This window comes from Miniopterus schreibersii, assembly GCF_964146895.1.
Source record: "Miniopterus schreibersii genome assembly, chromosome: 2".
NCBI classification, from domain to species: domain Eukaryota; kingdom Metazoa; phylum Chordata; class Mammalia; order Chiroptera; family Miniopteridae; genus Miniopterus; species Miniopterus schreibersii.
In genome coordinates this window covers 177,349,810-177,362,607 of record NC_138102.1, presented here as the reverse complement: position 1 = coordinate 177,362,607, position 12,798 = coordinate 177,349,810, and the positions used below count along the sequence as shown (strand labels likewise).

The following is a 12,798-nucleotide window of genomic DNA, read 5'->3' as shown; positions in this document are numbered from 1 at the left end:
ACAAAACCCCAAATGGTCAACCCTTTATCTTTTTTACAGCAAAATCGCCTTATGATCAACTAGTTATGTGGGTGAAAATGTCTGCAGCAAAAATTATTGTGGCTAGGATGCTACAGGGAAAAGACCTAGAACCAATTTTCGTTTTGAGAGTCCAATGGTTCTGTGGTTAATGAAGAGTTCATTCACGAGGGAAGACAACAATTTAAAAGGTCTCATTCCTGGGCTGGTGCTCCTCCTGTAAGCCATCAGGAAGGTTCCAGAAAAACCACCTGATTATTTCTTTCCTCTAAAAACAGTTATACAATTGAGCTGGGATTTTATTTTTTTCAAAGCGTTCCTCAAAATCATTGCCTTATTCTCAATAGGGCTTCAAACAAAACCACATTAAAGTTTCTCAAGGCATTTAACCCAGAATAAAGTTCTTTAAAACTGCCCTTGTTCTTTATAAGTCACTGATCTCAGCGAAGTATATTTATTCATAGATTTTATACATTTATTTTAAAGAAATGAAAAAAAGTATATTTTCCCCTGCAGTTAAAAAGCAAGCAATCACATAGTCTGTGTAGATTAAACAAAATATATTCTATTATTATTCCCACTTTAAAATTTTTTTATTTATTGATTTGAGAGAGAAAGAGAGAGAAACATCAATTTGTTGTCCCTGTTAATTATGCATTCAGTGGTTGATTCTTGTATGTACCCTGACCAGGGATCAAACCCACAACCTTGGGATATCATCAGGGCGATGCTCTAACCACCTGAGCTACCCAGCCAGGTTATTATTTCTACTTTGCAAAAGAGTAGAATAAAGGAATGGAAAGTGTGATTACTGCCCCACTAGGACCCCTTAAAAAGTCTTTCAACGCTCTTAATAACTTGGTTAATTAGCATTTCCTCTAACTCACCTAGGAAGGTAGCAGGAATGTCTCCCCCTTTTTTTCCCTAATTAGTAAATATATCTCAGGCTTGCTTCCTGAAGCCTCCATGTGGAATAACCACCCACCTGGAGGCTAACATGGATACAGTGCAGGAGTGTGTGAGGTTCCACTAAGTGATGGGTAAGAGAAAACAAGAGGAAGCGGCTCTTACATCTTGCCCATTCAAACCAAAAGGCTCCCCCACTGCTCTTAAGAAAAAGGAAAGTTTGGCTGTGAATCATTGCACAGCATTTTTCTGTGCAGCCAAAAACAATAGAAAACCATTATACTAATCATTATAAATATTAGTAATTATACTTTTTAGCATGGATTCAGCATTCCAAGGGTCAGGTAACATTTGCTAAGTGCAAGAGAAGGCATGCGAAGGGAAACAGCAAGTCTGGGCTTTGTGGTCAGCCGCAGGACTGGCTCTCAGGTCAAGCAATTGTAGCAACACTAATCTGGGCAAGGGGGGTAATCTCTGAGCATTTTTTTTTTAATCACAAAATGTGTGTAATACCCATCTCACAGATTTATGAAAATTAAATACAACAAAATGTAAGAACGCACACAACATAATTCCTGGCATGTAAAAGATGTTCATTGAATATTAACTTCCCTCAGTTGACACATCTGTAAAAAGGGGGTAATAAACTCTACCCAATGGGGCCAGCTGGGGGTTAGGTGAAACAATTCCCTGAAAGGGCTCACCCTTGTCAGTCTCCTCTCCTTGCCTATTTCCTAGCCCCATTCCCTGCCCCATACCAAAGCTGCCTGCGTGAAAAGGGCAATTTAGCATGTTAGAAAATAAACAGAGGAAGCTTATCTTCTCTTATGTCAAGGTTTTTTACTTATCTATGGTCTTATAATTGTTGCTCAGAGGAAAAAAAAATAAACGACCAGAATTAAGTATTTTTTAAGACCAGAAACAAGCCGAAGTCACTAGATAATGTCCATATACTGGGGAGCCCACGTTGCGATTCAAGTTTGAGAATGGACTGACCTCAGTCCATCCGGTTCAACCATCGAAGCATTTACTTAAATTAAAAAAAAAAAAAGTCACAGTGTCACTTCGATTTAACCAAAAGTTGAATCAGAACTACAAGGGGCGATGCAAAGAAAATGGAAAAAAAACAAAAAAAACTGGACAAAATTACAACCGAGAGGAAAAATAAACTTTCATCCAAATCCGAATTCTCTTCCAAAAAGATCATCGGCACTAACGTGTTATCTGCTACATTCTGTGGTGTTTCCGTATTAGTCCCTTTTTTATAAGACAGGATGTATCAAATATATAGAGTGTCTCTTCCAGCACCGCGGTTCACACGCTCGGTCGACGGCACAGGGCGGTCTGGCCGCTCGCTGGCAGGTGTGTCCCGGGGTCAGCCGGCGTCCCCTTCGCCCAAGGCACGGTGCCCCTGACATCGCTAATACGATTCCCACAGGGAGGAACGCAGGACAGCGGCCCCCCTCCTCTTAAGAACTGCCCTTTATGTATTTATTTTTGCAAAGTTCTTCTTTGGCTGAGGTTGGGTTTATTTCAATATTTATGTATATATTTTACCCACACCCAGGACGGTGGGAAACTCCCGCAGTTCCTGCCCTTTGAGTTTGCAGGTGAGAAGCACAGAGGTTCCCTTAAACGAGGACCTTTGAGTTGCAGGCGCAAAAGCCAATAAAAGGGGGTAAATCCCAACTAGAAGGTCAGGATGCCTTTTTCCCCTTAAAGCACTCATTTCTTTTTCCTAAGATTTTTTTTTTTTTCCTGGAGTAAAAAACAAGATTAAAAATGCAACCCCCGTTTGGAGAGAACCTTCGACCGCACTGCAAAGGCGCGCGAGGCGCAGACGCCGGGGTCCGGGTCCGAGTCCGGGTGCGGGTCCGGGTCCGGGTCCGAGTCCGGTCCGGGCCCGGGCCCCGCTAGCTGCCCGCCTCCTCGGGCTCGCTGCAGGGCGACGGCGCGGACGAGGCCTTGGACTCGCCGTCGCTGTTGCAGTCGGGCCTGCGCGGGGCGCCGGCCGGGCCCTCCTGCCCCCTGGCGGGGCGCTCCAGCAGCTCCTGCAGGTGCCTGATGTAGCCGATGGCGGCGCGCAGCGTCTCCACCTTGCTCAGGCGCCGGCCCGCCAGCTCGCGGGGCAGGTGGTCGCGGAGGCGCGCGTACCCCTCGTTCACGCAGCGCACCCGCTGCCGCTCGCGCTCGTTGCGCTTGCGGAGGAAGGCGGGCTCGAGGGCGCCGCCCAGCGGCAGGGGCAGGGCCAGGCGGGGCCGCCTCGGGGCGCAGCGCGCCGCGTCCAGGCGCAGGGAGACCCTGAAGGGGTCGCCGAGGGGGAGGCGGGGCAGCGCCCCCGGCAGGCTCAGGGGCCCCGGGTGCAGGTGGCGCGGCAGGGTCAGCAGCGCGGCCGCTTGGCGCGTCTCCATCCCTCGCCGGAGAGCCGACAGGTCAACCTAGAGGTGAAGGTCTCGGCGGAAAACGAGGCTGCGGCTCTTCAAAGCGGAGACGACGGTCCATTCGGGCCGCCTGGCCCAGAAGTTCGGTTCTGGGAGAAGCTCCTGAGTCCGGACGCTCAGCTCCAGGACAGGCTTCGGGAAGCTTTGCGCGGCTCGGTGGATACGCCGCGCTCCCCGGGCTCTTTATATAAAGCTCCAGTCGGAGGCGCTAGGCGCAGATCGAGGACCCCTAATCCACACTTCAAACCCCGTCTTCCTCTCTGATCTTCTTCTTTCAAAAGATAACAAAAGGGGGTTCCTGCGCTCGGTCCCCTGGCCTGGACATGTGAGCGCACACCAGACAGTAATCTTGCGAAGCCACCTGAGGTTGACAATGACTGTAATCCGCGGAGCTGGGTCTTCAGGCGCACAGGAATCCCCGAGGATTCAGAAGAGCTCCTCCCAGGAACCGCAGGCCTCCTGGCGGCGGAGCGAAAGTTTTCCAGAGGCTTTCTCCTTGAAAATCAAAACGGGGACTGCCCTCTGTGGTTTCCGGCGTCCAGGGCTCGTGGAAAGGGCTTTTAGACTGTTTGCAAACTTACACTTGCTCCTTCCTTTTTGGGGAGGTGGTGGGAGGACCTCATCAAAAGAAAGACTGCTCCCTTGTGGTTATGAAATGTGTCAAATCCAGGAGGACCCCAGGGGAAGGCTTGAAAAAAACCCCAACGAGACATTGTTTGAAGGGGACAGGAATGAAATGTACTTTAGCAACAAGTATAAGGGTCTGCCTGCTACGCTTCAATTTACGGCGAAGGCTGGGCGCTCTATGTATTTGTGCTACTTTTCAGGAGACATCAAAAGACTGAGCAGTAACAAACATTTTTTGCCAGAGTTTTATCTCACAGTGCTTACTGTAAACACAGTTTAAACACTGCTTTCCGACCTCTTTAATCCCACCCAGGATATAAGGACATTGTCTTTGCATAGTGGAAAGAGTGTATTTCTATTGTATTTTTTTTGTCTTAAAAAAAAAGATGCAATTTCTTTTCTCCCTTGGGGGCAGGAAAGCAACATTTGAAAGGTGCGGAGCCCCAATTCCAAGGAGTAAGGATGATGGCTTTGAAGACTTTTCTTTTTAACACACAACCAAAAAATGAATAATTAATCCACCAGTGTTGGTGAAGGGCTTTGAAGATGAAAGTGTCATTAAAAATCCAACTGTACTGGTTAATGTCAAAGAATGTGTTATCGCACTGAAAAATCAGATTTCCTGTTCTGCACACCAGCACATTAAAGGCAGCGTCTACTTTAAAAGTCCAACTTAAAAACAAGAGAAGCAAAAACCCCCTACATTTACAATCAGACTATCTGCCTATTCCTTGGGAGCCAAGGTGTCGCCCTAACATGTTTTTTTGACAAGTCCTGCATTTCCCTGTTTACTCTAAATGATCTGCCCGAAGCAACTGGAAAAACACTTCCATCAAGGCAAATAAAATTGAAATAATTATTCCTTTCAGGCATAAGTTAGTCACATTTTAAAAGGCATAACTCCCTATATGGCTTGTTCCGGCAAACAAGCTAATATGTCATCTTAATTCCTCAGTAGAGTTAGATCCAGAGAAGGCCCTTTGTGTTGGGAGAAAAGCCCACCACAGAGAGGCAGATAGACGATTAGACCACAAGGTGCTTTTTTCCGTCATGACAAAGATATTGGCCTTTATTCTAAGAGTGACAGGAAATAAATGAAGTATTTTGAGCAGGTAGCCGATGTAACAAAATTTGTTTTTCAAGAAGATCACTATGTGCAGAGTGGAGAATAGATGGGGGTGAGGGAGCAAAGCAGAGAACAGTTAAAAGATATTTTTCATCCCCAGACTGACAGAAATGAAAAAGATTGCTAACATCCAGGGCAGGCAAAGATTTGGGGAAGGGGCAGGAGCATAAACTGCTACGAGTTTTTGGGAAAGTAACTATTGAAATTAATAGCGCACATCACATATGGTTTGACCCAGAGATCCCTACAATTTTGTCCAAAAATAAATACACCAATATGGATGTCTACTTGCACTAATATCTATTGCAACATTGTTTGTATTGATTTTAAAAAAGAAAAAAGGAAACAGCCTGAATGTCCGTCAATAGGAAAAGAGCTAATACCTTTAGAATATCATGCTACTATTCAAAATAATGTTAGATCTATATGTAAGAACTTGCACACATGTCCATAATGTGTTAAGTGAAAAAGAGCTAATTGCAGGGAAACATATCCAGCTTTAAGTCAAAACAAACTATTCTGCACGACACATACGTCCTTACATGTGCTTGTGTAAGCACAGAAAATGAAGTGGGAAGACAAGCCCTGAATTTTCGTCATTGGTACTTTAAATGGGTGGCATTGGGGATGGGAGTGTTTTTTTTTTTCTTTATGGATCTCTCTCCTGTTTAACTCATCACAAAAGAACACATTACTTTTGTATTTTTTTATCTAATGAAGTTTAACACAGTAAGAGAATGTAAAGAAAACTTAAAGGACACCCTGACCTGACACAAACCAACAGATTTACTATTATAATTTAAAGCTCTTGGACCAGGTTTTCTGGCTCTTTAGAAATTTGTCTGTGGAGAATAAATACCTACAGGACTAAGGTCCTCCCCTCCCGCACCACCCCCCTAATACCGCAATCTAAAATTGTCAGATCCGGATCCTGTAGTGGTCTTTTTATAGGGTCTAAGTGATGTAATGATGTATCTACACGGTCACAAAGAATGCTGAGAAGAGTTTTTCTTATGCTTTTTGAAGGCATAAATGCTTTAGAAATAAGTGGCTTTTCCGGTGAGAAGCATTGTTTTACTCGCATTATGGGAAGGTGGGGGCTGCTGGAGGCTGCCTTCTTCAAGACAAAAGAGATCAAGAGAGGAACTTCTGACTCCCAATCACTCCCCAGCCAGTTTTGACCCAGACAAATGTTCTCTCCAACTTTAAAGATGCCTAGATTGGGTTACAGCTATACTAAGCCTCCAGGGACACTGGGACTAGGTTTGTGGAGTCCTCCGTGGATCTGCGGGTCACTAGAGACCAGGCTCGGTAGATTTAAAGGTATCTCTAAGGTCCCGGAAGACTTCCACCCCTAAAACTCTGACAGGGCCTTCGCCGCTCGCTGAAACATGTGAGGTAAAGATACTGATCCTCTCTTGATATATCTGATATCACATTATAGACTTGTGTTTCCTAGGCTCATGGCGCAGAGGGGTACATACTCTTCTGGCCCCGTATTGGCAGTTTGCTTCAGCTGTCACAAGAGGGGACAGGGGAACGTAAACAGTATTACGACCTCCTGATAGAAATCAGGTTCCTCACAGGTGTAGTTCACTAAATCTCAGATGGATTATCTAACACGGTTCTATCCTAGGAGTCTTTTTCTATACAGCTCAGGTAGAAACTATATTACTATATGCAACACCCACCAGAGGTCTTCTTAGGTACAACTAAACATTGGGATTCGCCACCGAGATTTAGCACCAGGTTCGTTTGGAAGGAGACAGGTCAGGAGCGACAGCTTGGAGCGGGACAGAACTGGGTGTCCCGCCTCCCTGGGAGTGCTTAGGATAATCCAGTGCCGTGACCACACAGCAGCTCCCCCTCACCCGCCTGCGGCCACATGGAGCTCAGGTGGAGGAAAGAAGACTGACACCAGAGCCCTGGCTTAGGAGGCTCATAGCCCTGGGGAGCCGGGATTTCTGGTACCCGCCTCACCTACATAGCTTCCAGGGCCCCACCAGGGCCCAATTAAAGAGTTTTCACACTCAGGAAAGCCCAAAGCTATGCTCTCCCATCAGGTAATTACAGTTTTGCAAGGCCAAATGCAATTTACCAATCAAGTAATTGCTCTGCTATAAGTAATGTTGCCTAACGACCTAGTTGACAAGTCTGCCTTTATCGGGTTTTAGAGGAACAGATAACAGAAAGTTAACTGAAGGTCGAACAGTCATGCGGAAAGATAAAAGCTCTACTGATCCTCTACCCACATCACGAAGCTCTCTTTTAAAGATAACATAATTTACAGCAAGATTTAAAGAACCGCAAATATGCAGGTACAATTCGGTGCTATTTTGTTGTTGTTCTTCTTAAACACTATCTGCATTCTAACCTAGTCTCTGCAGTCTTTTATCATATAGAAATGAAAAATTTTGATGTAGTCAAATACATTCTTTCCTTACGGTTTTTGTCTTTCCTTTCTTATTTAAGGCGACCGCCTCCAACCACGCACTTTGCAAGGCCTTTCCTTGTCTACGTGGCACCTTGGTGTGAATTAGGAAAAGGCCCCGAACTCCAGGCTTGGAGAGTGGACGGCTGACCACAGCTCACCTGGAAGGACTGTTGAGCAAGGATGCCCAAATTTGGGAGAGAAGAGCGAAGAAGGTGACATGCTCTTTTATATCTAGGAGAAACAAACAAACAAACTTGGGATTCTAATTGGGATTGTGTTAAATATACCAATTAATTTGGAGAGAATTGAGTTTTTACAAAACATTGAATCTCTCTTATAGGAACATAGAACTAATTTATTCGGATCTTCTTTTTTGCCCTTTAATAAAGTTCCACAGGTTTTTTTCATGTAGATCTTAACATGGTTCTTGTTATTTTTTATCTCAAGATGTCTCATAGGTTTGGTTGCCAATGTGAATGGAATCTTTTTCTGTTCTTCAAAGCTGCTCATTTATTTCATGTTAATCTTTAATCCAGACATTTCAGTGATATCTCTCTTGGTTCTAATGGTTTTTGAGGTAAAATCTACATACAGTTAAATGCACATATATTAAATGCACAATTCAATGAGTTTTGCTAAATGTATACACTCGCAAAACAACATCCCACTCAAGACAGTTCTAATTGTTATTTTTAAAAGATGATTTTGTAGGATTTTTAAAACTATAATCATATTGTCTACCAATAATGATGGTTTTGTTTCTTCCTTGCTATTATAACTCATTCGTTTTTCTTGTTGAATTTCCCTGCCTAAGATCTTCAATCCGATTCTAATTGTAGTAGTAAGAGCTAGCTAGCACCCTTGTATTTTTTACGGGAAAGCTTCTAATGTTTCACCGTGTAGAAGATATTCTCTATCAAATTAAGGAAATGTTCTTCTACTCTTAGTTTGCTAAGAGTATTATCAGGAATGGCTATTAAATCGTATCAAATGCATCTTAAAGATAATCATGCATATTTTCTTCTTTAATTTATTATTGCAGTAAATTACAATAATAGGTTTGCTAATGCTGAGCCTTTTTACATTCCTGGGATTAAACCCTATGGAGTCATATTCCTTTAATATACTGCTGGATTCAACTTGTTAAAATTTTATTGAGAGATTTTGTTCCTACAGGTCCCAAGTTATATCGGCTCATAGTTTTATCTTCTTGTGCTCTCCTGTTTTGGTTTCAGCGTTGGTTTAAACTTTTAAAAAATAAGTTGAGTAGCTTTCCATCTATTTCTATGCTCTGGAACCATTTGTAAAAGGTGGAAATGACCTATTCCTTGAAGGTTTGGTACAATACATCCTAATAACCACATGGAAGTTCCTTAATGCTAAATGTTTAGTTACTTTTTAATTTCTTTGATCATTACTGTTGGAATTTTAGGAGGCCATTAGTAATGCTCTTATCTTTCCCTCCTGCGTTTTCGTCTTCTTTCATTGGCAACTCCTCCTCCTTTGTGTATCATCCTAGAATCACAGATGGGCAGTTTAATTTTTATGCCTTAAAATCTCTAAAATAGATCAGAGCAATACATTAAATTAATCCCAAGCCTGGTGGTCCCTAAGCCAAAAACTCATCTTGATTCCTCTCTCTAATGAAGAACATTCCAATATAGCTGGCCAAAGGTTATGCAATCAAATAAATTATCAACAGAGTAATACTCCAAATTTAAAATCACACCCCCCCCCCCATTATCAAATTGCTAGGGAAAAATTTAAACCCAAAGTTTAAAGAACCTTACCTTTGTAGGTTAAAATTAAAGATACCAACATCAAAACTTCTTTGATTAAACTCCATAGACAATTCCTGCAATTTTGAATTCTGCTCAGTCTCAACTAGCAGGGTACTCCAAAGCCCAAGCAGAGTCAGGGTTCCTTCAGCAGTTACAGCCTGGGCAGTCCTCCACTGAAATTATTCTAGTTCCTTCAGGTCTGAGAAATCCAATTAGTTTAACACAACATGTTTTCCACTTGAGTCCAAAGAGGTAACAGAACACTCAAGATTATCCCAGTTCCAATCCCATATCAGCTCCATTGAGAAAACAAGTCATTCGGCAGCCCTTAGAAGAGTTACACCAGGTACTTGGAACACGAACCCACGAGAAATACTGTTCCAAATACTAATGCTTAATCTTTTATACCCATGTAGCAGTTTCCCAACATCAGAGCAGAGAGTCAGCAGTATCCAAGAAAGGGAAGGCTGCCTCATCAGAATGGCCATCAAACAAACCACTCCAACACTCCCCAACACTCAAGTATCTTTTTTTTTTTAAACATATCTTTATTGATTTCAGAGAGGGGAAAGGAGGGGGAGAGAGAGAGATAGAAACATCAATGATGAGAGAGTCATTGATCGGCTGCCTAGCCCGAAACCCAGGCATGTGCCCTGACCGGGAATCGAACCCTGATCTCCTGGATCCTAGGTCGATGCTCAACTGCTGAGCCACGCCCGGCTGGGCAAGACTCAAGTACCTTAAGACAAAAAGCATGTATTTAGTATGTGAGCCTGAAAGGCAATGATGTAGGCTGAGTTTGGCTGAGTTCTAGCATGTCTGGTATGGCAAACTCAGAATTAAGGGGCAGAAAAAAGCTTCACCTCTTCCTGGGATGCTCTAAAGTCACCTTGCAAATGGCACGGTTACCAGGAGGAGTAAAGAACTGGGGCTGTTAACACAATCCCTTTATTTTACTCTCCCACCCTAAGGTAATCACACAATCTGGACCAGGCACATTTCAGGGCTCAGTAACCACCTGTGGCCTGTGGCTAGAGGTTACCATATTAAATAGTACAGTTTAGTGTCCCTGGCCTCCTTTCAATTCCTCAAACCTGCCAGCCATTCTCCTTCCCTGGGGCCTTTGCACTTGTCTTTCCCTCTGACCGAAACACTCTTCTTCTAGATGTCCACATAGATCACTCCCTTACCTCCTTCCGTTCAAATGCCACCTTTTCAATGGTGACTCCTCTGTCTACCCTTCTTAAAATTGCAACCCCCACTCCTGAGCACTTTCTAATTATCCTCCCTGTCACATTTTTGTCATGGTTATTTAGTGCTATGTGGTATATTTTAATTATTTGTTTCTTATCTGTCTTCTACTATAATGTAAGCTCCATAGGACTGGTATTTTTTGCCTGTTTAGTTTACTGTTGTGTCCCCAGTTCCTAGAGCAATGCCTGGTACATAGTAGGCACTCAACAAATATTTGTTGAATAAACTCTCTTTCCATGCCTTTTCTGCAAATATTAAATAAAGAAATGAATCCATTAGAATCTGATACAATAAATTATGATTGTATCAAGCTTATGGAGGAGAACCCCAAGAATGTCAAAGAACAGATTTACCCTCATGAAAAGTCCCATTTCCAGAACCTCCTTAACATGAGCGATCAGAAGCAGGATTTTGAAACCATAATTAGTCAATTGAAAGAAAGATATCCAGAATAGCCCAATCCAAGCCCAAATTCACCCATTACTGTCCTTGTCTTATGGCTAGAAGATAATGTTTAAAGGTAGTTTGCTCTCTCCATTTTTCTTTCCCACTAGCAAAAATGTTAATGGTTGTTATCTGGTTTATCTTATATATAGTTATCTCTAAGGTCTACCCTGCATCTTTGTTTCAGAGTCTTTCTAATACTTGGGTTTCTAATAGTAAAAGAAATGCAGCTCTCTTAATTTCTACTTGTCTGATTGGTCAGCAAGTCTCCCATTGTTTTTGTTGTCTTACTGGCAACTTGGTGTCTATTTATTTTAAATATATCTTTATTGATTTCAGAGAGAGGAAGGGAGAGGGAGAGAGAGAGAAACATCAATGATGAGAGAGTCATTGGTCGGCTGCCTCCTGCGCACCCCTGCCTGGGGATCAAGCCCACAACCCGGGCATGTTCCCTGAGCGGGAATCGAACCTGGATCTCCTAGATCCTAGGTTGATGCTCAGCCGCTGAGCCACGCCCAGCTGGGCCTTGGTGTCTTTTTAAAGTGGCAAGTCACCCTAGGTTAGCTCCTCACCCAACCTCTGGACAGCCGATTGTTGTACATCTCCAAATAAATAGATATGTGAGTCAATAAGCATAGCTTAGACTATACCAGTTTGGCTTGCATGTATTGAGCACCTCATGTATGCTAGGTATTGTGCTATGTAATATAGCATTAAATGAGGTAGACATGGGTCTTGGCCCCAAAACTTAAAAGTTTCTGCTTGGCAAGCCAAAAAATTAAACAATTACTTACAATAAAGACAAGAATGATGAGAGAGCATACAGTGGACCTACTCTAGTCTGGGGAACGAGGTTAGGATGCTTCAATTTTTGGTGATCCTGACATCATTTTTTAAAAATTGACTTTTTCAGGTATTTTTACATATAATAAAACTCACACATTTTAAGTGTACTATATATTTTAACAAATATGGCATATATACAGTTGTGTAACCACTACCACAATCAAGGTAATTTCCATCATCCCTAAATTCCCTTGTGACCCTTTGCAGGCAATCTCACCCCCCTCCCAATCATCTCTGGTTCCTGATAATCTGCTTTCTAGTACTATTTTACCTTTTCTATAATTTCATATACATGACACACATAATATGTAGTCTTTTGTGGCTTCTTTCATTTAGCTTAATGCTTTTGAGATTCATCCATGTATCAAGATCTTGTTCTTTTTTATTGCTGAGTAGTATTCCACTGTGTAGATATACTCTGATTTGTTCATTCGTTCACCTGTTGATGGACATTTGGATTATTTCCAGTTTGTGGCTATTACAGATAAAGTTTTTATGAACATTTGCTTATAAGCCTTTGCACATATATTTTAATTTTCTCTTGGGTGTAATTATTGAATTGCAGGGTATAAGAAATTGCTAAATTATGGTTATTGGATATCCAATCCCAATTCCTCCTGGCTAACACTGCCATCTGGGGACTAGATCCCGTATTTCGAAACTCGTGGGCTTGCGTGGACGCAGGCTTCCGGAGGAGGCGAATTCTTTGAAGACTGAAACTCGGCGCCTCGGCTGCTTCCGAGGCTCAGCTGAACCTACTCCCCGAGTACACGCCGGCCCTGGTCGCCTAGCAACCGGGTCGATCGCTCGGCGTTCCACGCGATCGGGCCAGGCTGAGACGCGCCCCGCCCCGCGCCCGCGGTGCGCACGCGCGGGAGGGGCCCGGCTGGGGGAGGGGCGGGCCGCGGCGGGGAGGGGCGC

General features: G+C 43.3%; 1 protein-coding gene across 1 annotated transcript; it reads right to left on the bottom strand.

Annotated features, from left to right (window-relative positions):
- Positions 1-2,837: 2,837 nt before the first annotated feature.
- ASCL4 (achaete-scute family bHLH transcription factor 4) lies at positions 2,838-3,335 on the bottom strand (the record flags this gene model as incomplete). Its single annotated transcript, XM_081128483.1, has 1 exon — positions 2,838-3,335. One exon carries the CDS (start codon positions 3,333-3,335, stop codon positions 2,838-2,840), a length of 498 nt encoding a protein of 165 aa, XP_080984609.1.
- Positions 3,336-12,798: the final 9,463 nt, after the last annotated feature.